This window comes from Vombatus ursinus, unplaced genomic scaffold (assembly GCF_900497805.2).
Source record: "Vombatus ursinus unplaced genomic scaffold, bare-nosed wombat genome assembly UNPS02015255.1, whole genome shotgun sequence".
In the NCBI taxonomy this organism is placed as follows: domain Eukaryota; kingdom Metazoa; phylum Chordata; class Mammalia; order Diprotodontia; family Vombatidae; genus Vombatus; species Vombatus ursinus.
This window is the reverse complement of record NW_020955033.1, coordinates 34,131,962-34,156,958: the sequence shown is the minus strand read 5'-3', so window position 1 is coordinate 34,156,958 and position 24,997 is coordinate 34,131,962. Positions and strand designations below refer to the sequence as shown.

The following is a 24,997-nucleotide window of genomic DNA, read 5'->3' as shown; positions in this document are numbered from 1 at the left end:
ATCTATCTATCTATCTATCTATCTATCTATCTATCTATTCATCCATCTATCTATCTGTCTATCTATCTATTCATCCATCTATCTATCTATCTATCTATCTATCTATCTATCTATCATTTGTCTATATTTTTTGCTGCATGATTGCTTGTGTGTTATCTCCCCATTAGACTGAGATCTCCTTGAAAGTAGTGATTGCCTTTTACCCTTCATTATATCCCCAGTACTTAGCTCAGTGTCTGGCACATAGTAGGTGCTTAGTAAATGATTGTTATCTTGACTTATTGGCTTTACAGCCTGCTTCAATACAGTCCTTCTTTTCCCCCATTATACCCAGCCTTTATCTTTCTGGAGGAATTGTAATCCACTTCTTAGTTTTAAAAAACTGGCTACAAGTATAGCCCTAGTATAACAGGGAGCAACACACAAACCCTTAGTGGGTTCATTATATGGTAAGTAAGGTTTGGTAGGAATATGTGGAATAGGAGAATTGTTCAATATTAACACTGAATAATTAATCATTTTGAGTGAACTTACAGTCTTGCTTTTTTTAAATATTTGTTTTGGGGGGCAATTCCTTCATGGTATTGGGATTTCCTGAAGAGTAATTCTTTCAGAGTCCAGCTAAAATTGTGCCTCCATTAAAGAACTTTGTCCAACCAGTCCAGTCCACACTGATCTGTCTTTACTGTCTACACAGTCTACATTGATCTGAACACTTGTTGTCATCATCAAGTATTTACTTCATATCTATTATAGAATTTTAAAACAGCAAAGTTGGAAGCAACCTAGAGCAATCCTTTCATTTAAGAATGATGCCAAAATGCTTGTTTTTTCTTTTGTCTTTGTTTTTCTTCTGTTTATTTATCTGTCTCTTCAACTAGATTATATGCTCCAAGAAGGCAGGAACTATATCTTATACCTCTTTGTATCTTTGGAGTCATATTTAATGGGCAATCAATTATTTTTTTAAAGTTTTTATTAGGAGGCAGCTAGGTGGCACAGTGGATAGGGAACTCATCTTCCTGAGTTCAAATCCAGCCTCAGACATCTACTAGCCATGTGAACCTGGGCAAGTCACTTCACCTTGTTTGCCTCAGTTTCCTCATCTATAAAACAAGCTAGATAAGGAAATGGCAAACTATTCTAGTATCTTTGCCAAGAAAACCCTATACCAGGTCATGATGAGTTGGACAGGACAGAACAAAAAGAACAACAGTAATCATAATAAAACTGACAAAACTGACAAAAATTATTAATTGCTGATCTGTATCACAATTTGTTTTGTGTATGATAAGCTTTATTCTATTTTAATCATAGAACTCTAGGTATTTAAACAAAAGTTATTTTCATACATTGAATAAAGGAAAAAAAAAACCTATTGTTACTAAGCCCAGTAAGCGTGTCTTCTGTTTTCCTTGGGCTGGAAAGAAGCCTAGAGGTATCTCCATTTCTGGAGAAAAGCTTCTTTGGAAAACACAGGATACAGTTTGGAATCCCCTCCAGCACTGCCATTTATTTTGTAGGTACTTCTGCAAACTGTTGCTTTTTTCCTCTTCCCCTCCCCCATGTCAGGAAAATCTGCCTTTTTGAAAAACAAGCCACTTTGTGAAAACGTCAATTACAACTCTCAATCCATGTCACTGTCATGGCCTTTTGTGTCTTCAATTGACTTTTAGATTTGTGAATAAGTTAGTGATTTGTGCCAATGTAGTTTTATTTGGAGGCAAAACTGGAATAGGATTATGTGCCATGTTAAATTGACACAATGTTATTGAAACAGGTTTAGACTTTTGACTGTGGTACTTCCTGGATTGTAAACACCCTGAAAGCAGGGACAAGACAGGAGTCTAAACTTTTTCTCTTTCCCAGTGCCTTTCATGTTGCAGGTGCTTAATGTATATAAGTAGATTAACTGATGATATGTTCCAATTACACAGTGATTAGGTAGTCTATTCAGAAGTTCAAAGTGCTTTATAGATTTTTAAGAAAGAACTTTTATATGTATCTTAAAGATGTAGTGTTAGGATTTGAAATCTCTGAGATCTTAGATCTAAGCATGAAAATAGGACAGATAGCTAACATGTCAGGGCATAGGATTATGAAATTATAGGATCATTTATCTAAGAGGCTAGAAGGTACACTGGAAGTAATCTTGTTCAATTTCCTAATATTGTTGATGTTATTGTTTTTCAGTAATTTTTTTATTCATGTTTGACTCTTTTCATAAGCCAATTTGGAATTTTCTTGGCAAAGATACTGGAGTGGTTTGCCATTTCCTTCTCCAGCTCATTTTACAGAGGAGGAAACTAAAGCAAACAGGGTTAAGTGACTTGCCCAAGGTCACACAGCTAATGAGTGTCTGAGGCCACATTTGCACTCAGGTCCACCTGACTCCAGGCCCAGTACTCTATCTACTTCGACACCTAGTTATCAGGGAGAAGATGATTATTTCTCCTCTGGGTAGGCATGCCAACCAAGCCTTGATGTAATATCAACAAATGTATAAGAGAGAGTGCACCCCTACTGAGTGCAGGTGGAAAGCAGAATACTGATAGAGGAAGGCTAACTATAAATATATGACTTCTAGGGAACTATCATTAATCAGAAGCAGCTTGAGGTAGGGAAGAGCACTGAGTCTGGAATGAGAGGATTTGGGTTCATATTCTGGCATTGTTACTTGTATGACCTTGGGCAAATCACTTACCTTCTCTGTGACCCAAGTTTTCTCATATTCTTGTCTATGAAATAAAGGGCTGTATTAGAGTCCATGGTCCCTTCTTAGGCTAAATATTATTATTAAAATCAGCAGGTTAAATTAAGTAGTACAGTATACATTTACATTGAGAAGTATTCCTGTTTATTGTATGTCTTGCTATTGCTATTAGATGTTTCTTTTTAATAATTAGCAGCCATGGGGGGGAGAAAAAAGAAATTTATTACATATAAATTATGTATATACATTTATTATATAGGTAAATGGGATAGTAAGTTGTACATGATAGATTTTCAGTTTCATGTGCAATTTTTTTATTATACTGTTATGGAAATTCTTGTTTTATCTCACAATTAAAAATAAAATGAATTAATTAAAAATAATTGGTAGTAGTTTAACTAGTTTTGTATAGGATGCTCTGACAGCTGCCCACTTAGGGGTCCCATAGCACCCCTCCACTGTGATCGATTCTGTGTACCTGTAAAGGACTCTTGGAAATGTACAGAAACTCATGAAGCACTGATTTGCTTTGTTCTGCTCTTTACCCTTTCGGTTAAGGTAAGGAAATTAGGTTTCGGGAAAACTGTTGATTCAAATTAAAATGAGCAAATGATTAGCTTGGGAACACAGCTTTGCAAACTAAAGACTGCCTGAGAAATTGGGTAGAGGTTCAGAAGCTCCAATTTGGCACATGCAGATTTGCCAACTAGAATGGTGGAAAACACATACACCCTGCCTCAAGTGATTTAAAAATCATGAGAGTGTTAATATCATGAGCATTTAATCTAATCCTGTGCTTTCTGTAGAAGTGTCTATTTGTGGTGTAGCCTCCTTCAAGAACCCAATATGCTAAAATAGAGAGGTAGGGTTCCTTTTCCTTCATGGACTCCCTCCCCCCATTCCTGTTAAGAAACTGAGGCTGTGGCCTCCCTTTAGGGACCCCCGGTGTAAAGCATGCTTTGGATTCCCTACATCTGTTAAGAGCTTACCAACTGAAGACAACCATTAGCTAAAGGTAAGAAACCCTATATAATTGTTGTTTTTAGGTTATGCTGGTTTACAACCAGTTAAGTTAATATTTAATTTGGTAGGCTTAAGTGCAAACAACTCTTTTTAAAGTGTGCCTGAATCACCAATTTATCCTATAGGGCCAACTGATAAGGCATGCTTCTGGCCACAAAGCATTGTGATAGTTTTACAGATGGTCAGAATTCCTAGGGACCTTAGAACTCCCAGAATCTAGTGGCTTCCTCATTTGACAGATGGAGAGGCGTCATTGACTGTGCTGTAGCAAGAATGCTTTCTTTGGAGTCAGAGGACGTGGCCTCAAATCCTGGTTCTAAGCCTCAAACACTAAATCTATGAGTCTCTGAGTAGTAAGGATTTGTTAAAGGGTCCCACAGAGAGCTAGTGGCTGAATCTGATAAGCCCACTCCCAGTTCCAAGCTTCTGCCACTATACTATCTTGCCTCTAATATCACCAGGACAGTGGCTGATAAGGAACTATAAACTATCACAAATATTGTTTGAAAGTCAAAAATGGAGAAATCAATAGTGGTTTATGTTTGGCAAATATTTACCTCTAAAGAAACAAATTCTAAAACATTAAATGTCCTAACTTTTTAGTCATTCCCTGTGTTACCTCCCATCAGGATTCTATTTTTGTCCATTTTTTTCTTATTTACTCTTCTTTTTATGGTCATAGTATGAACTCTCTTCTTTAGGCTCTGATTTTTTTAACTTTAAATATTTTATAAAGATATATAGATATGCAAATGTATATATATTATATATGTATACACAATGTATATATGTATCCCTCATGCTTTGGAAAAAAACTTAATTGTATTAATTGATACATAGCATTAATATATTGCAATTTATTTAACTCACCCTCTATTGTTGGACATTTTAAGTTGCTTCTTTCCATCCTCACCTCCATTCCCCTTGTAATTGTAAAAACACTGCTCTAACACTCTGAATGGATGGAATGTTTTTTTCTCTCTGATCTTGATTTGACATTCTCAGACTATACTCCCTACAATCAATTTACTGAGACAAAGGGTATTATTGTCATTAATGAGAGCTTCCAGATTATTTTCCAAAAAAAAAAAGATTACTAATTTTCTATTCTAACAACACTGAATCAGAATCAGAGAATTTCATCTTTGGGAGAGACCTAAGTGGTTGTTCCTTTAGTCTCTAATCAAACTTATACTTGAAAAAGAATTCCCTCTTCACTATCACTGATAAGGAGTTATCTTTGCTTAGAGATTTCCAAAGAGGGGTAACCAGATACCTTGGAGATGGAATGTTGTGGGAATTGCAAGTATACCACTGGACCTGGATGACAGAGTGTGTGGAGAGGTGTAACATGTAAGAAGTCTGGAAAGATAGAAAGGGATAGGGTGTGGAGGGCTTGAAAAGCCAAACAGAGGACTTTCTGATATTGGATCTTGGATATAATAGGGAGTTGTTAGGGTATATGTGTGTGTGTGTGTGTGTGTGTGTGTGTGTGTGTGTGTGTGTGTGTTATGACATGGTCAGACTTTTGCTTTAGGAAAATCACTTTGGTATCGGAGGGAAGGATGGATTGCAGTGGGGAGAGACTTGGGGCAGGGAAACCAAATAAGAGTCTATTACAGTAGTCTAGGTAACTGGTGATGAGGGAGGGAGGGCATGGACCAGGATAGTGCCCTATGTGAGTGGAAAAAGGGAACATATATATAGATGTAGTGAAGGCTCTCTACTATGCATTAGCAGGCATCTGCAAATACTAATGATACATTGAAAATGACAAATGATATACCATTTTGATTTTATTGGACTGCTAGAAAAAAAAATGGCATAACTGCTGATAAGATTTTTTCCCCATTCCTTTTTCTGCTTTAGATTATTTTATGATTTCCATTCAACTCAAAACAAAACACATAACTTACATCTTTATATTGCTTTGCTGTGATTATCTAGCCAAATTTGGCTTTCCTTCAATCATCTGGCTCTAGTATCTGAGCAGCTCTTAAGAATGATGTTCTGAAGTACTGCCCCTTATTTTTTGGGTCATGAGAGGCAATATGTTTAAAAATTTTACTATATAGGCCAGTAGTGGTTAAGAAGATAGATAATATTCTCAAAATAGTTTAATCATCTTTGACAAGCACTGCCATTGGGATGATGGAACCAAAATCTTTAATTTAGACTTCCACCGTTATCATTAGTACCAATAATCATTTGGGGTTATAAAATCCTAAATTCAGGCACGTGAAATAATCAATTCTAATTGTTTTCTTTCTGCTCCTTCAAAATATGGTCTCCTTGTTAATAAGACGTTTCTGCTCCTCGATTCATTTTGTGTAATGAAAAAATGGCAACCATAGGGTTAGGGTCCAGTAAACCTTTGACTGCCACAATGTTATGACCCCTGACCCATGTTCAAGACAGGAACAGGAAATGATACCTCAGAGAGTATTTTCAAGGCCAGGGTTGTTTTTGACCTTGTGATACTGGTTCTTTGATGCTTAACTCTTCTGTGTTCTCTGTTCCTAAGACTTTAGGTAGCTTGTTAGCCAAACTGCTTCAGTAACATCTATCTATCTATCTATCTATCTATCTATCTATCTATCTATCTATCTATCTATCTATGTATCTATCTATCTATATATATATGTATATATATATCCATATATGTATATATGGATAGACACCAAAATACATGTGGCAAAATGGTATCCCCCCACCTTCCAAGCCACCCTGCTATGCCACAGAGATCCCATTTGGATCACCCACATCTCCTAAAAGGTTCAACTTTGTAGAATGACCCAGCCTGACAAGCACCAGTCCAGAAGCTCTGCTTTTCCCGTTTTTAACTTTTGCTTTCAGGCAGCCTTAAGGGAGAAAGAAGCTCCTGTTTTCCTTAGGGATATTGACCTTAGCTGATCATTCCCCTGCCCTAGTTTCCTTAGACTTGGCAGCTACTTGGGGAAGTGGATAGAGCATGGGTCTGTAGTCAGAAAGAGTCATCTTCTGACCTCAGACAGTTACTAGCTGTGTGACCCCGGGCAAGTCACTTCACCCTGTTTGCCTCAGCTTCCTCATCTGTAAAATGAGCTGGAGAAGGAAATGATGAATCAATCCAGAATTTTTGCCAAGAAAACCCCAAATGGGGTCATAAAGAGTTGGACACAACTGAACAACAGCAGTTTTCTTAGTTTGGTAACCATAATATAAAGCACTAGGTTCATCATCCACACTCTGTTCTTCAAATACAAAGCACATTCCTTTCTTAGTTAATCAATCAGCAGTCATTTATTAAGTGCCTTCTATGTGCCAGGCACTGTGCTGAGCTCTGGAGTTACAAAGAAAGGCAAATAAACACAGGTCTGGCCAGCAAGCAGCTTATGTTTTAAGGGGAGAGACAAATATAGACAGTGTAAATGGAATGTCATCCAAGAAAGAAGACATTAACACTAAAGGAGATTGTTAAGAAAATCTTTAAAAAATAATTTAACTGCACTGATACTATGAAATAAACTGTGCCCACCAGCCCAATTTGCTTTGGTTTTCTGTTGTTAGTGGCATGTTTATAGATACTCTTTTAGTGACTGTTACTCTATAATAGTTAAGTAATTGTTCATCTAGGCATTGTGAATAGTATTTCAGATTTGTGCTTTAAATTTTATTTTCTAGTAATTTTGTATTAGTCTAAGGATATAAGATAGGAAGAAATAGTCAGAAATGTAAACTAGTAATGGTAGTTAAATTTATTTCATTTAAGTATTGTCCTGACTCTCTCCTGTGTGCCAAGGAACATTTCTCGTCAAAGAACTAGTCCCATCGGTTTTCAGAGAGATTGCCCGTTCTCCAACTTTTTATCTATTGCCATGGGGAACATAAGAAACTGGAAGGAATTTTAGAGCTTCTTGGTGCAGCCCTCTCATTTTACTGATGAGAAAAGAGAGAGACACAGAAAGGGAGAGTGATTTGCCAAAGCGAGTAATCAGCGGCACAATTGTTTGAATCCAAAGCCAAGCACTCTCTTTCCACTCCATCATGCTGAATTAGAGTGAGCTATCCCTATTTGGAGGAGAATTGCTGTGAACTCAATTTATCCCCCTCATTGAGTGCATACAATCTAAAAGTGGTGAAATGGATTGAGAGCTGGTCTTAGAATACGGAAGAGCTGGGTGTAATTCTCCTTGTTGACACCTTAGGTGAGTCACTAACCTCAGAGCTCCAGGCAATTACCTAAAAAATTATCAATTGCAGAGGAGGTACTGGTTTGCTTTAGTAGAAGGAATTTCTTCACAGGAGTTCCCTAGACAATGAAATCACAGGCCTAGGACAAAAACAAACACAAAATACATTGTTCTAGGTTCAGAGGTTACTAAAATGAAATGAAACACACACAAAACAAAAAACTACATATGTGCAGAATTTTTAGGAGGAGAGTGATGTATGTATGGTTCCTGGTTGCTTTATAGTTCATGAGATAATATGGTGGATCACTAAACTAGCATGGAGACAAAAGCCACTTTTCCATCTACATGTGAAGGGCTAACCTCTGTAGGATCATGGTACCCTAACTTCTGACCTTTAAATGGGAGAATCTGGCTGTACACACACACACACACACACACACACACTCCTACATCTCATACCTATTTGAAGTAATGTTTAATCCAATACAGTTAAAGAACAAGGCCTTTTTGAAAATTCCTGTTGGCTATATTCTGCTTTACTTTTATTCATCACTGTGGTTGTCATGTAACACAAGCTAACTTGAGGGGAGGGAGTGGCCCTCCACTTTGAAAGCAGATTTAACATTAGCTACATCAGCTGCATTTCTAGCAAAAGTAATGACTTTAAAACCGGTGAAAAACCCCTGTGTAATCAAAAATAGTTCATTTGTTGTTCAGCCTACGGTGTAATAAGTGAAGAAGCAATTTAGTCAACCATGGAAAAGAAGGCAGGAGGGATCATGAATTCTGTGTGCAGAAGGGAGGGTTAGAAAGTGGTTTTTTTTTTCCTATTACCTGGAAAATATCTGAAATACTATAAATTGTTTGTAAATGCTGATGTCTTTATACTTTAAATTCTTTGAGACTGTGGATTTTTTCATTCTCTTTATTTGTATCCCCATTGCCTAGCATATAATGGATGATTAATGAATACCCATTGGTTGATTGATCTAGGAAATATTAAGTAAAATTTGACAAGCAGCACAGGATAATGGATAAGAGAGGAGCCTCAGAATTAGGAAGACTTGGGTTCAAGACACTTAACCATTCAGCACCCAAGAGAGTATTTTAAGACTATCAATTGTAGGGCAGGTGCTAACCTGCTAGGGTAGGAATCCTTTTGTTGTCCCCACACTGAAGACATCACAGGTCTGATTAAGTCAAGGCATCATCCTCGTGGTGTCATTGGTCCTCTTTGAAAATGAAGGATGAACAACAACAAAAATAACAACAATAACAATAATAATTAGGATCTTACAAATATGTCTTATTTCTTCACAACAATCCTGGGAGGCAGGTGCTATTATTATTTCTAGTTAAAAAAAAAGTTAAGTGGATTGGATTTGAATTTCTCATATTTTGTGCTACTTGAGTTCAAAAGGCTGTTTCAGAAAAATCTTCAAAAGATGAGAGAAATTTATTCTTCTCTTCCTACACAAAAATAGAATGATTTTAATTTTTTTGAAAAATAGAATTACTGAGAAGATACTGCACATGACAGGAAAGTGTAAATTGAATGAAACTAAGAAGCAAACTTAAGTTATTGCTTGTCATACTTTGCTCTTCAAAAAACATTTCATACCATGTAAATTAAATTTATTTAGTAAAGCATATGCTAAATTGATCTTTATGGACTTTTCGTCTCTCATAATTAGCATAGCCTTCTCAACGGTCAGATTCTTTGTCTGCATGAGGGGCCCTGGGTGTTTATCCCTCTCCAGGTTTGTGAAGAGCCCATGAGAATGTTAGCCAACTTCAAAGCTGGAAGTAGAGTCATACTAGATAAAGGCACTGAAATCTTAGCTTAAAATGTTTCACTAGGATTTTTCCCTTTTTTTCCCTTTCTTTAATTAGGAAACATTTTGCATAAAACCAGAAAGGAGAAATTGATTAAAGAAGTTACAGCAGTAAGTTAACTAGGGTGTCTGTCATAGGCTGAAGTATGGGGTAGGTACTTCATACTTTCCATTAACTTACTTTCCTCCCTGGGCTGTGAGCACAGAATTTGCTCAATGATTAACTCTGATAATTGCTACTGAACTCCCTCTGGTATCATCCAGGAGTGAAGGTGAATGGAGTCTTCTTTGGGTATTTGTATTCAATGGATATCTCCAATGTCAGCCTTGTGGCTATTATTCCATGCTGTGAACTCTACGCTCCAGGCAAACTGTCCTCTCAACACACCCTGCCTTGTCCTGACTCTGGACCCTTGATCTATTTGTTTCCTATGCCGGAAACATCCCTCCTTCCCTCTGTCATCTGCTTCCCAACTTAAATACCTTCTCCATGAAGACTTCCCTGATTTCTCATTGTTGATAATAAATATTTTCCTCTCAGAAATCAGGCCTTTGTCAGGTACAATTTTAATGTGTTCTTATTCATTTCTTTTGAAGAATTATTGGATAATATACTTTCTGGTGATTCAACTTATCATCTTGCAAAACCATAAACTCTGTGGGAGCAAGGAACCATGATTGAATTGTATATGGCTATTTCTCCCAGCACCTGGCATGCTGCTCTGCAAAGGGGCAGTCATTGAATAAATACTTGTTGATTTTGTTGTTGAACTTTGGGAGCAGACAGTGTAGTAGTGAGGAGGTTTTTGAGACAATTATCTCTTCCTTCTTCCCTTGACCGAAAGGAATTTTAGTCCTAAATGTAAAGTTTGAAAGTAAAGGAAATCATAGCTAGAAATCCCAACTCAATAATTTTGTAAATAATTTTTCCCTCTCTACCCTTCTTTCATCAACACGCAACGTGTACACACTAAGACCTCCTCTTTGACATTTGTTTTATAAATCTTTCCTTTGCATGTTTTTGCTCTCGGTCAAGGATGGTGGATTAGCAAGTGAATATATTTGGGAAAATAAAGTGGATAACCATCTGAATAAATTGGACACTAAAGGTCCTTTCCTCAGTATTAGTTTGGGCATCAGCATAGAGATATAAGTACAAATGGCTTAAGCATTTTTTGGGAGAAGGAGGGTTCCTGTAGTACTTGATAAGAGTGGAAAAATGACTGACTCTAGAGTCAAAAGATCTGGGTTCAAATCCTACCTCTGATATAACTACCTATATGACCTTATAAAAGTCATTTAATTTCTCTGGGCTTCAGTTTCCTCATCTGTAAAAGGAGAAGATTGAACTTTATAGCCTCTGAAGTCCTTTCAAGCTTGATCCCAGGGTTCCATATTTCTTAAATTACTTAATCATTCACTAATGGCTTGTTTGGGAAGATCAGTTGGGTCTTCGTACCAGATCAGAAAGAAGAATATCCACTATTTCTGAGAAATGTGAAGAAATGGTAAGAAGTTGACACGCAACATTTCATGATTCAGGGAATCACAAAGCTGCATATTGCAGAGCAAATATAAATTACAAAAAAGTTATGGATTTTGCTATAATTTCCATGAAAAGGATATACAGTCATGTTGAGTTCATTTATGATTCCAGGTACTGACCTAGCCATGTTATGAATTCAACATTTTAGCTTAGAAGTCCTTTTAATCAGCAAATTTGCTTCTAGGCTTTCAAAGAAGATAAAACATGATAGATCAAAGAATTAGGAAGTTTGTTTCTGCCTGAGTGGTGCTGAGTCCAGACAGCTTTGACTAGGGTTGGTTTTAGGACTTTGCTACGTTGGTGAGGGTCCGAGATGGCATAGAGGTGTGGGCATAGGTAAGGAGTGTGCAGCAGCAGTGAAAGTCTAGGAAAGACATCAGAATTTTGGCTGATTAACTAGATCATGTCTGGGTCACTGCTTAGTCAGATGAAATTGAGAATAAGACGCAGGGCAGGTACAAAGACTGGAACCAGCCACCTTGGAGGAAAGGTTACAGGTGAGAGTCAAGGCTGGGTGATAGGAGAAGTTGATGTGAGATTGGTGAGCTGGATCAGAATTGGAGAAGTCAAGAGAGTGATGAAGCAGTCTGGAAGCAAAGGCTAGGATCTCTTCCAGGCGAATCATGTGAACAGAAGATCCCCCTGAAATACTCCCTTTTTAAAGGATGGCGCAAGCGGTTTTGTTTTTGTTGTTACTTTTTTAGGGAATTCCAACCAGAGAATTGTGTTTAGAGCAGAGTTGTATTTCGATCTTCCTCAGCTCAGAGATCCATGAATCCCCTAATCCTAAGGACAATTTGAAAGCACTGTAATATAGCCAAGTCATCTGCAACCTTGAGTTGTCAGAACATCTGGCAATCTGTTTCATTTCCTGGACACAGTGCCTGGAGGTAAATGATAGTACATTGACCTGGGGTTTGAGAGTTTCCTAGCAGTCTTCATCATAGAAAGTTAATCTCCAATCTCTCCTCCACTCATTCAAGTGTCAGATTGATCTTCCTAAAGTGCAAGAGGGACCATATCACACCCCTGCCCCATAAAATTCAATAAACTCCAGTGACCCTGTTACCTCCAGGATCAAAAGTATTGAAGATAAAACCTGGCCCCTCCTGCCCTTCTAGGCTTCTTACTCCTTACTCACCTCCACGTACTCAGGTGATAAAGGGTCACTGACCTCCTTGCTTTTCCTTGAATACAACACTCCATCTCATGACTCCAAGACTACCTGTCCCCCATGCCTCCCCATCTCTGCCTCCTGGCTTCCTTCAGGTCTCAGTCAATATCTTACCTTCTTCAAGAAACCTTTCCTGATTCCCCTTGGTATTAGTCCCTCCCCTCTGAGATCATTTTCAATTTACCTTATCTCTATATAGTTGCTTGTATGTTGTCCCCCCATCAGACTGTGAGCTCCTTGAGGGCAGGCGCTGGTTTTTTTCCTTTCTTTGTATCCTCAGCTCTTAACACCGAATTAGGAGCCTAGTCGTGCTTAATAAATGCTAGCTGACTAGTTGGCTTGACTTAAAGATCAGATTCTACTTCTAGCAGTGACATTGTGTGTTAGGAACTATTGGGCTGCTTTCAAGAGTGAAACAGTTCATCAGAATCGACAGGATTTCTCCCTTATCTACAGCCCACTGAATTTGCTCCCTGCTTTCAGCTCTCGCTATACTTATTATGGGGACCTCTTAGGATTGTGATAAATATTTCCGCCTGTCACACCAGGTGGTGCAGTGGATAGAATGCTGGACCTGGAATCAAAAAGACATCTTCCTGAGTTCAAATCTGGCCTTGGATACCAGCTGTGTGACCCTGGGCAAGTCATTTGATCCTGTTTCCTCATCTGCAAAATGGGTTGGAGAAAGAAATGGCAAACCACCCTAGTACTTTTGCCAAGAAAATGGGGTCATGAAGAGTTGGACACAACTGAAATGACTCAGCAACAACAAAATATTTTTTCTCTCAATCCCTCCCACTTCACCTAGTCTTCATACTCCAAATCGCAGAATCTCATTTTGCAGGGACCCCAATGGCTGTCTGACTCGTTGTAACTAGAAAAGAATCCCCTTTACAATGTGGATCTTTTATTCTTCTGTAATATCAGTGATAATAATATTGATGATGATAATAACTAGCCTTTATCTAGAGCTTTGAACAACCCTGAGAGGTAGATAGTATTTTTATCCCCACTTTTTTTTTTCTTTCTTTTTTGGCAAGGCAATTGAAGTTAAGCAACCTGCCTAGAGTCACACAGCTGGTAAGTGGTATGTGTTTGAGGCACCACCTAGCTGCCCCTGCCCCCACTTTTAGTGGGGATATCTATAGATATTCCCATAGATATAGATATATATCTATTCCCCACTATGATATAGTGAGGAATCTATAGACTGAGAAAGAGGTTAAGTGATTTGCCAGGTCACACACACAAAAAGTACCTGAAACAGGATTTGAATTCAAGTCTTCCTGACTCCATGCTTTGTCTACTGCCCCACCCAGCTGTCTCATTCAGTAGACTTACAGAAGTAAAAATAATGATGCCGACACATTTGTAGTATTTAAGGATTGATGTGTTTGTAGTACTTAAGGATTGACATGTTTGTAGTACTTAAAGGATTTGTGAAAGCACTTTGTAGCCATCCTCTCTTTTGAGCTTTACAACAACTCAATGAGGTAAATACTATAAGTATTGTTTTCCGAATTTTATAATAAAGAAATGAGTTCAGTGACTTGGCCATAATCATATAGCTAATTGAGTATTAAAGGCAGGATTTAAACCCATGTATTTTTGTACTCCTTCCACTACCATTCCCTCCTTCTTAGTCCTAACCCCTTTGTATGCAGTTCTGTATTCTATATAAAAAGAGATGTCCACTTGGAGGTCCCATCATAGTGTCAGATTCAAACTTGGCATACCCCAAACTGAATTCAGTACCATCTTCCCCCAAGATTTTCCCCTCCTTACTCTTATCTGTCAACAGCACTACTCTTTATTTTAATCACTCAATCTCAAAAAATGAGCTATTTCTGAAACTTCTCACTTTTGCTGCAATACCCATTTACTCATTAGGTTTTATTTACTCTTCTAAATGTTCATCCCTTCTGTCCTTTCTGCATCCTGAATCAGCTTTTCATCACCACCACATCTAGACAATTGCAATGATTTCTAGTCTTGCCCTACTATACTTCATTCTATAAAATACTGCCTTGTTGCTGCCATACTTCAAAGAATCTGTGATCTAATCAATGGAGGGATTTTCTCAGTCTGGGCAAATTGCAGCCCATTGATCCTTTCTCATGCTGTGTGATTCTTTTACATGTTCTTCTGTAGATCCCTCATAGCTGATACACACAGTATGCTGGAGGCCTTCCTTTAGGACTTGGTGTATTTTGTGAGTACTCCTGGAGTATTTGGACATACTGTGAAATAACTGCTCCATCTCCTTTTCTGATTGTATATTTCCTGTTTGATATCCCTTATATTTCTTCTGACATCCCTTAGAGACAGTGTGGAATAGTATATAGAAGGCCAGTCTAGGAGATTGGAAAACCTGGGTACATGTTTTTTCTCTTAAATGCATTGCCTTTGTGATCCAAGACAAGGCACTCAACCTCAGTGTCCCAGAAAATTCTCTCTAAGACTCTTAAGTCATTAGCAAATGAAGATTTGTATCAATTGAAAGAATTTCTACATTATTATGAAGGTTCAGGCCAAAAATACATGAATGAATGAATAAATAAATCCCTTGAACCTTTCCTAGAATGTAGAAGGCGAAACAGAAGAGACAAGTGACACTGTTTGTGATACAAATGTTTGTGGCAATCTGCCTGCTCTCCTCCCATATTTTCATTGACAATACCCCAAGACACATGTAGGTCATTGTCAGATTTTAAGATAAAATTATCTATGTTCTCTTAATTGCTTTTGGGAGCTTTTCATATCATCCATACTTTTTTCCATCATTTTGTTATTTTCCTGTTTTTGAGACATCTTATGAAGCAATCCTGTAGTACTTTCAAACATCTCTAAAATGAATTTCCCTGGCATATACTCGATCTAGTCTAGACCCTCTTCCTAAGTCAGTGAAAAAGCATTTATTAAGTGATTGCTCTGTGCCAGGTACTGTGTTAAGTGCCGGGGTTACAAAGAAATGCAAAAACAGCTCCCGTCCTCAAGGAGCTCACATTCTAATGGAAGAGACTACATGTTAACAACTATGTGTTTAGAAGGTGGAAAGTAATCTTATGGCATCTAGGTGGCACAATGGATAGAGCCCCTGGTCTGTAGTCAGGAAGACCTGAGCTCAAATCTGGCCTCAGATACTTTCTAGCTGTGTGACTGTGGGCAAGTCACTTAATCCTTTTTGCGTAAGTTTCCTCATCCGTAAAATGAGCTAGAGAAGCAAATGGCAAAGCACTTTAATATCTCTGCCAAGAAAACTGCAAACGGGGTCATGAAGAGTTGGACTCCAATGAAAAACAAACAATTTCACAGCGACAACAAGAGGTGTGGAGGCAAGGGTGTTTGAATACTTTGGCCTGGCATTTGAGACCCTTGAAATCTGGCAGACCCTTCCCATCCAACATAATCAGCCATTAGTCCCTAGTAGGAACCTGCCACATTCATTCTTGACTTTAAAGCCTTTTCTCTCATGCTGTTCGTACATATTCCCAACCTAGCCTGAATCAGCCCTTTCCTTTCTCTTTAAGCATGTATATATCACTCATCCTTCAAGGCCTAGGTCAAGTTCCACCTACCCTAAGAGACCTATTCCAGCCTTTCTAGGACCTAATAATCTCTTATCATCTGAACACCTTCAATATTTTAATGCTTCAAAGATCTACAATGAAGGCCTGAGGATGGATTGTACTTGGGCTATCAAAGGACCAGCAGCCTAGGTGCAGAGAGACTCATCACCACATTGGCCAAAGGATGATGACATTTTTTTGCGCACAGATGCTATTAAAGATCCTCCACGAAGACATAGAGGGGCATCACTGGAGAGCATATCCACACTAATGACATTGTAGATTATCATCATCATCACTGTCATCATCATTGTTATTATTTGGGAGCTAGGTGAAGCATTGGATAGAGCACTGAGCCTGAGAAGATGTGAGTTCAATCTTCTCCCTGCCCCAGTTTTCTCATTCACAAAATGGGGGTGATAATGGGACTTACCTCCCAGGGTTATTGTGAGACAATATCTGTAAAGTACTTTGCAAACCTTAAAGCACTATATAAATGCTAGTTATTATCATCATCATTATTATTGTAATATCTGTATGTAAGTATATATGTATGTATGTATGTATGTGTTTATATACACACACACACACATACACACACACACACTCTGTATACATTTCTTTCCAACTAAATAAGCTTCTGGATGACAAGGGACCATGAGTTCAGTTTCTTCTATCTCCTTCTCAGCATGTTGTTTTGCATGTAACTTTATACTGAATGAATGAATGAGTGATCTGATCCCTACCCATCCACCTTCTGCTACAGTTAAATTTATGTTGTATTTCTTGTGCATTTTCTCAGGATCATTAAGTGACATCTTTGTCCTTTCCTAATTTAACACTCCCTGCTATTTTCCAACTTTAAAAGCTAAAACACATCAATTGGATTAAATTAAAACATTGGTGTAAAATGTGATTTATGTTGCTTTTAGCACCAAGAGAAATCCATATATAAGGCTGAAAAATTTATATCATCAACCAGAAACTTAGTCAACAGTAACCATGACTATTGTATCACTATATGGTACTCAGAAATTATTCATCCTGCTGTCCAGGATTAATACTTTTATTTCTGGATAATAAACACAAATCTTTGTTCTAGCCAGAATTTGTGTCTTTTATGTATGGGCACATTTTTTGCTTGTTTACTTCACCCTTTACTTTTTTATCCTTATTTTGATGTAGCTCTGAGAGCATCTCTATTCTTAATTCTTTTGTCAGCCTCACATTTAGGAGTGATTTCACCCCCTCATCACAATCTGAACATTAAGTTTAATATTAGTTGTTTGTTAATACTGCTATTAAAAAATAGAAATATAGGAAAATAAAACAAATAAAAGGAAGCCTTCTTATTAGTCATGGAAATTAATACCATAGATGTCACTGGGGGAATTGTGGAATTCTCTAGCGAAATTAATGCTGCTAAGGAAAAAAAAATTTAAAAATCAAATTTTCTACCAATTTTCACCAAAATTCTGGTTCAAACAATGATGGAACTTTTATGTATGTAACCATTTTCTCATGAAGATCATTCATTTTTGAACCACCTCTACTAATTTCTGATTCTCATTTTTCCAATCTCTTTCTTTTAGGTTTTTCAAGTGGCATATATTATCATCAAAGCTGCTAATGCTCCTCGACCTGGAAATTGGATTTTGGAACGCTCCCTGGATGGCGCAGAGTTCACACCCTGGCAGTATTATGCCATTAGTGATACAGAATGTCTGACTCGGTATAATGTCACTCCAAGATTAGGGCCTCCTACTTATAAGCGAGACGATGAAGTTATCTGCACCTCCTATTATTCTAGATTGGTCCCGCTTGAACATGGAGAGGTATGTTACATATTTTCTTAGATATCTGCAAATAAAATCTTAGAAACAGTCATCCTAAAAGCTAACATTTTTAAATTCTCAAAATGGATCCAATTACTGTGTTTCCAGGATTATTGATTTAAAAAAAGAAAAAAAATCAATTTCAGACTTTTTGATATTACTCTTTAGAATGGTAGCTTGGTTATCACCATGCCGTGGTTCTATTGATACATTGCTTTCCCTTAGGACTGCCACTCATAAATTACTTACACAGGGTGATTTACTGAAATATTTAAGAAAGAGGTAAAAAACCTTGGAAGAGAGATAAATCCTAATTAGACACACACACGTATGCAAGAAGTTATCTCTATGTCATTGCATGTTTAGAGACGTAAGATAGCTTCTGAAGTATGTGGCATTTTGGCACTGGAAGGACCCAGTGTGCACACTCTTTGCTAAAGTCAGGTTTTAATTAAAAACAGTTTATTCTTTAGAAGCACCTGGTCTGGTGAGTTAAACTGTAGAAAACTGTCTGAAGTGCACATCACAGCTGGAATTCCGTAACAAGTCTTGGCACTGTTTCAAGAATGAGCCTAATTAAAAGAGTACAGCATTATATAGGCTTAAAGGCAATTGTTCTCTCCCCCCCTTCCTATCTATTCTTGGCATTTGCTAATTTATTTTAGAAGAGCCGTAACATGGTAGAAATCAGCAAAAACCCGGTGGTTTCTCTTGTGGCTCTTCTCCTCATAGAAGAGAAGACAGAGATATGTTAAGAAAGAATATGGGGTGGAGGGCCTGGGAGTCATTAGCGATGCTTTGACAAGCTGGAATGAATAACTCCAATGTATTAAAGACACATTGGCTTTTCTTCCACGTGCTTGATTGTTGTCTCTCCAAATGTCATTTCCTATTTCTATTCCTCTTTAGAGGTATAAACTGGAGTGGTCTTGGTAGTTGAGGCAGTAACCAATTTTGTCTAGTGGATTAAATAGTTGGTTTCTTATACATCAATGAATTTGAAAAGATATGATGTTGAAATTAAGAAACTTAATAATATAATGGATTTTTGTGTGCATAAAGTAGGGAACTAGCTCCTCCTAGAAGTCATCTTGATATGTCTTTGTGACAGGGTATCTAGGGTTACTAGGTAAATGCATTATATAAGGAATGGTAGTCTCTCTCTTTAGATTCACACATCGCTGATTAATGGCAGACCTAGCGCTGATGATCTCTCACCCAAGCTGTTGGAATTTACCTCAGCACGATATATTCGTCTCCGCTTACAAAGGATTAGAACCCTTAATGCTGACCTTATGACTCTCAGTCGTCGTGATCCTAAAGATCTTGACCCCATAGTCACAAGAAGAGTAAGTACAAAAGACTCTTTTTTTTTATTCCATGAAGTGCTTTTTTTAGTATAAGTTTACTTTTTCAATTTGATTTTCCTATTTCAAATTTATTTCAGTCAGTACTAGCATCTATTAGTACCTCCCATGTACCCAGGCACTGTGCCAAGTGCTGAGGATACAATGAAAGCCAAAAGATAGTCCCTGCCCTCATGGAGCTCACAGCCTAATCAAAGTGCAAACAACTATGTAAAATCAAGCCCAACGGGAAGGCAATAAAATTCATCAGGGCTGGAAAATGCTTCTTGGAGAGGGTAGGACTTTAGCTGAGACCTGAAGGAAGCCAGGGAAACTGGGTGGCAAAGATGAGGAGGGAGGGAGTTCCAGGCATGGGGCAGAGCCAGTGAAAATGATTAGTCAGAAAATGGAGAGGCGTGTGTGAGGAAGGCCAACGTCAATGTATCACAAACTGCAGTGAGGGAAGTGAGATGTAAGAAGGCTGGAAAGGGATAGGGTTGTGGAGAGCCTTAAAAGTGAAATAGAGGTTTTTATATTTGATCCTGGACACAGCAGGGAACCAAGGAATTTACTGAATAAGGGGTTGATGTGATCAAACCAGTACTTAGGAAGATTACTTTGGCAGCAGAATGGATGATGAGCTGAGTGGGAAGAAGCTTGAGGCAGGCAGATCCACCAGCAGGCTGTTGTAACAGTCCGGGCTTGAGGGGATGAGGTCCTGTACTAGAGAGATGGCAGTGTCAGAGGAGAGAAGGGAGCTTGTGGTAGAGATGTCAATGAGGTAAAAATGACAGTACTAGACACCTGATTGGATATGAGAGGTGAGAGAAAATGACACCTAGGTTTAAAGTCTAGGTGTCTGGGAGGATGGTGGTACTCAGGACAGAAATAAGGAAGTTAGGAACAGGAGAGGATTTAGGGGAGAGATGAGTTGTTTCTGACATATTGAGTTTAAGATGTCTGTGGGACATCCAATTCTAGGTGAATCCTATAATAAAGTAAAAAACCTTTTGAGTACAAGATGCTGCTACTGAATCATTAGTTTTAAATGAATGTCATCATAAGAAAGGATTTAAACCCATTATCTTAGTCTTATCAGTATCGTGCACTAACTGTATTAATCGGGCACAAATGGGATCTACTATATGGTGAATTAGATGAAGGTGCACTGTACACAATTATTCATAGAATAAGAATCCCACCAAACTGGGTAATTTTGGTTACACTGTTTTATTTTCTGATGAACGATGTAGATTGGTGACTTTTACTTAATTTAAATCAGGATCAATAGCAGTTTTGGGAGAGGCACAATTTATAAAATAATAAATATCATTATTCAAAAACTATCTTTTAATTTGTACAAATAAGAATTGTCAAGCATCTTATGATTTTAATGAAAGAAGCTTTAAGATTTTCTTCATTTTTGTATGAAAAAGATGTAATGGTGATATGTTTTCTAACTTTATTTTTCCTTAGTATTACTATTCCATAAAAGATATTTCAATTGGAGGAATGTGTATATGCTATGGTCATGCTAGTAGCTGCCCATGGGATGAAACTACAAAGGTAAGATGGAATAGATGGAATAGCTAACATTTGAATGAAACAACAGAGAAATACTCATTTTTTTTATCTATAAAGAACCATTCCTTTTAATATAAAAAGGTGACCCCATTTAACTTAAGAACGAGAGGTGCATTTAGTTGTCTCTATTAATTTATTTTTTTAAGTTTTATTGCTCTTTTGATGTTTTAGCCAGCCATTTCCTGACATGCCATTCCCCTCCCTGTCCAGGATGAACACTTCCTCATAACATAGAAAAGCAGTTAGGAAAACTGGCCAAACTTGTGACCTTATCCGTGGCATATAAAACATTTTATGCCCATAGCCTCAACTTCTCTTTTGAGAGGAGGAAAGTATATTTCATCATCTGTTTTCCTGGACTCAAAACTGATTATTGTGAAAATGATTAGTTATTATATCTCTATCATCTATATCTATATTCAGAGAATTAATATATATGTACTCTGTAAGGCTTGTAAAGTACTTTATTTGTATTGTCTCATATGATTTTTACATCAACTCTGTTGATAAGATGCTATTATTATCCTCATTTCACAAATGAAGAAACAGAGTCTGAGAGATTCAGTAATTTGCCCCAGGGTCATATAGATAGTAAGTGTCTGAGGACGGATTCAAATCCTTTTTTTTTTCAACCCTCGTTCTATCCACTATGCCATGCTGGTGGTGGTGTTCGCATTTACAATCCTGTAGTCATGGTGTGTGTTATTTTCCTGGTTCTACTTTCTTTGCTCTATATTGGTTCATGCAATTCTTAATTCATTTCTCTGGATTCCTTGTTCCTCATTTCCTATGGCACAGTACTTTATTATGCTAATGCTAATTATACTAATTTATAATGCTAAATGAGACCACTCTTCATCTAGCCATTCATCAATCAATGGGCATCCACTTCTTCCCTTATTTTTTGCCACTATTAATATATAATGTATAATAATCATATAATATATAACAATCAATATATAAATATTGATACATTAGTGTATTATAATTATATTACTATTGTAGATTAATATATAATATGTATTAATATTTTGGTATACATGAATTTTCTCTCTGTCTTTGCTGTTTTCTCTAGTGGGGTCACTAGGTCAAATGATTTTATATAGCAGTGATTTTAATATCATAAGTACAAATTAGAATGGTTGTGAATTTGTTCCACATTTCTGGAAAACAATTTTCAGCACTTCACAAAACTCAAAATACTATACAAATTATAGTTATTATTATTATTATTATTGATCTCATTCTTCTCTGAGAAAAGAATAACATGCAATTCTTTATTTTTATATTAAAAATTGATTTTGCACTTATTTAGAAACTACAATGTCAGTGTGAACATAATACGTGTGGAGAGAGTTGTAATGAATGCTGCCCTGGTTTTCATCAGCAACCTTGGCGACCTGGAACCATTTCTTCTGGTAATACATGTGAAGGTTAGTAAATAGAAAATTGAAGGTGCTTACCTCATTTGTAAATCTGTTTTAAGTTTTTGATTACTTGGTTTCTACCTAGTGGTTTTAGAACTTCTATCTATCTTATAATACAAATAGTTCCTAGAACTTAAAGTTGCCTTTAGAATTACCAAATTTATAGCCAGAGGCTCAAGTGATACATTTATAACCTTGAAACTTAAATATGACACAATTTGATAATCAAATTATATTTTTAAACTTTGGTCAACTGAGAGACTCCAGATGTTAAGATATTTTTCAGTCTAGAAATTAGATAACTATAAGTAATTACAGTTAATTGAGGAGGGGGAGGGGAGGCATTTTAAATGCAAGACAGAACAAGTTGTTTTTTTTTTAATTGGGACATCCTCTCTCTAGAGTGCAACTGTCATAATAAAACCAAAGACTGTTACTATGATCAGAGTGTTGCCGATCAGAAGAAAAGTATGAATATTGCTGGACATTTCAAAGGTGGAGGAGTCTGTGTTAATTGTCTACAAAATACAGCAGGAATCAACTGTGAAACTTGCATCGATGGATACTATAGACCACATAAAGTAAGACTGTGATATTTCACTTTATTTTTTAAATTGTATTCTGAACTTAAGAAACACAACAAGCATTTACATAACATAGTAGAATGGGGGGAGGAAGATGATTACATGTGAAATTGCAAATCTATTTTTTTACTTTAGCTGTGTTTCAAATTTTTCATTGAGGACTGAAATAGATCTAGACGTTCAGAATCTGAAAGAAGAATTCATATATGTGAACTGTGACCCTGGGCAAATCACTTAATCCTGTTTGCCTCAATTTCCTCATCTGTAAAATGAGCTAGAGAAGGAAATGGCAAACCACTCCAGTATCTTTGCCAAGAAAACCCCAAATGGGGTCATAAAGAGTCAAACATAACTAAAATGACTGAACAACAACATATGGAGAACACCCGAATTATTCTGGCTAACTCTTTTTTAATAATAAGTATGAATGAACAGATTCAACTGGTAATATCAAGTAGCACCAAGCTTTTAAGTTAAGAAACCTAAGTTTCCTTACCATGCTTCCTATAGCTCCATATTCATAATGAATGCCACAGAGAAGCAGGCAATATTACTGAAAGAATACTATAATGGAGATAATGTACCTTGGTTCAAATCCTGATTAAGTTTATTACTTGTGTGACTTTGGGCAAATCAATTAACCTTCCTAGACTCATTTGTGCAATGAAGGCATTGGTTAGATGGCTACCTAAGTTTCTTTTAGCTTCAGATATGTGATTAGGAACAGAATGGAGCTCACTGGGGCTGAAGAAAGAGAAGACCAGTAGCAATGTAAAGGGGTCGTGTGTTGCTAGTGAACTTCATTGCTGTCACTCTCAAAAAGGAGCTTATACATCTCCCTTGCTATTGAATATACTCTGTCTTCAGTAATTGCCTCCTTGTAATGAACAGAAAACAAAAGATTTTTTTTAAAAATTATTGTTACTGTAACTTTTGCTCTGGAAGAGAAAAGGATTTGGTCTCATAAGATCAGGGTTTGGGTTCTATCTCTAACTCTTAACTGTTCAGTCAGACAAGTAACCTGGTTCTTTAAAAATTTTTTTTATTTTTTAATTATTAATTATTTTTAGTTTTCAATATTCACTTCCATAAGCTTTTGAGTTTTAAATTTTCTCCCCCTCCCTCCCATCCTCCCTTCCCAAGATGGCATGCAATCTGATATAGGTTCTACATATACATTCCTATTAAATATATTTTTACATTAGTCATGTTGTAAAGAAAAATTAGAACCAATAAGAGGAACCACAAGGAAGAAGAAACAAAACAAAACAAAAGTTAAAAAAAAAAAAAGAACAAATAGCATGCTTCGATCCGCATTCAGACTCCATAGCTCTTTCTTTGGATGTGGATAGCATTTTCCACATGGAAAATGGAGATGTCTTAGATCCTTGCATTGCTGAGAAGAGCCAAGTCTGTTAAAGTTGGTCATTGCACAATGTAGCTGTTACTGTGTACAATGTTCTCCTCATTCTGCTCATTTCACTCAGCATCAGTCCATACAAGTCTTTCCAGTAACCTGGTACTTTTTAAGGCTCAGTTTCCTCATTTGAAAAAAGAAGATAGGAACACTTGGACAAACTAACTCTTGGGGGGTTTTTAGTATTCTGTACCACTGGTGCAGATCTTTAATCCTTCGTGGTTTAATAGGCAGTCTTTAGGAGATACTATCCCTGAAAAATGAATCACCTTGTGGTAACCCTGACAATGCGCCTTTTGAACTTAATTAGTCCAATCCTCATGTGACAGACAGTCTGTCACTGGGCCTATGGCCAAGCTTCTTCAGTTGATGTAGGATTGGTCAGAGATTGCATCCCACTAACTTGGCCTTCCAAAACCCAAGGTCACTCACCTCTAGCTACAGTGAGACATTAAAAGTGTGGAATTCAGTGGATCATGAGACAACATGAATATGTGCTATCATACTATTGTCATAAAATATTATGATTATTCTAATAATCATAGTATCATGATGTAATTATTGTTGTCCTAATCATATTATCATATGATTACTATGAGGCAGTTAGGTGGTACAATGAAGACTGTTAAACCCAGAGTCAAGAAGATCTAAACTTAAATTCTGCCTCACACATTTACTAGCTTATAATTACTGCCAACTTGTGAATCAGAAAAATGAGGCTCTGGATCTTTTTATGGTCATTCAGTAAATGCTAAAATCAGGATTGAGT

General features: G+C 37.1%; 1 protein-coding gene across 1 annotated transcript in view; it reads left to right on the top strand.

Moving 5' to 3' along the window:
- LOC114031685 (laminin subunit alpha-1-like) overlaps positions 1–24,997 on the top strand; it is a 195,071-nt gene that overhangs the window by 49,112 nt on the left and 120,962 nt on the right. Inside the window, exons 4-8 of the mRNA XM_027846837.1 lie at positions 17,628–17,870; positions 19,040–19,219; positions 20,693–20,782; positions 22,116–22,233; positions 22,630–22,808. Of these exons, the coding sequence (XP_027702638.1) occupies positions 17,628–17,870; positions 19,040–19,219; positions 20,693–20,782; positions 22,116–22,233; positions 22,630–22,808 (810 nt within the window). The remainder of the gene's footprint in view (positions 1–17,627; positions 17,871–19,039; positions 19,220–20,692; positions 20,783–22,115; positions 22,234–22,629; positions 22,809–24,997) is intronic.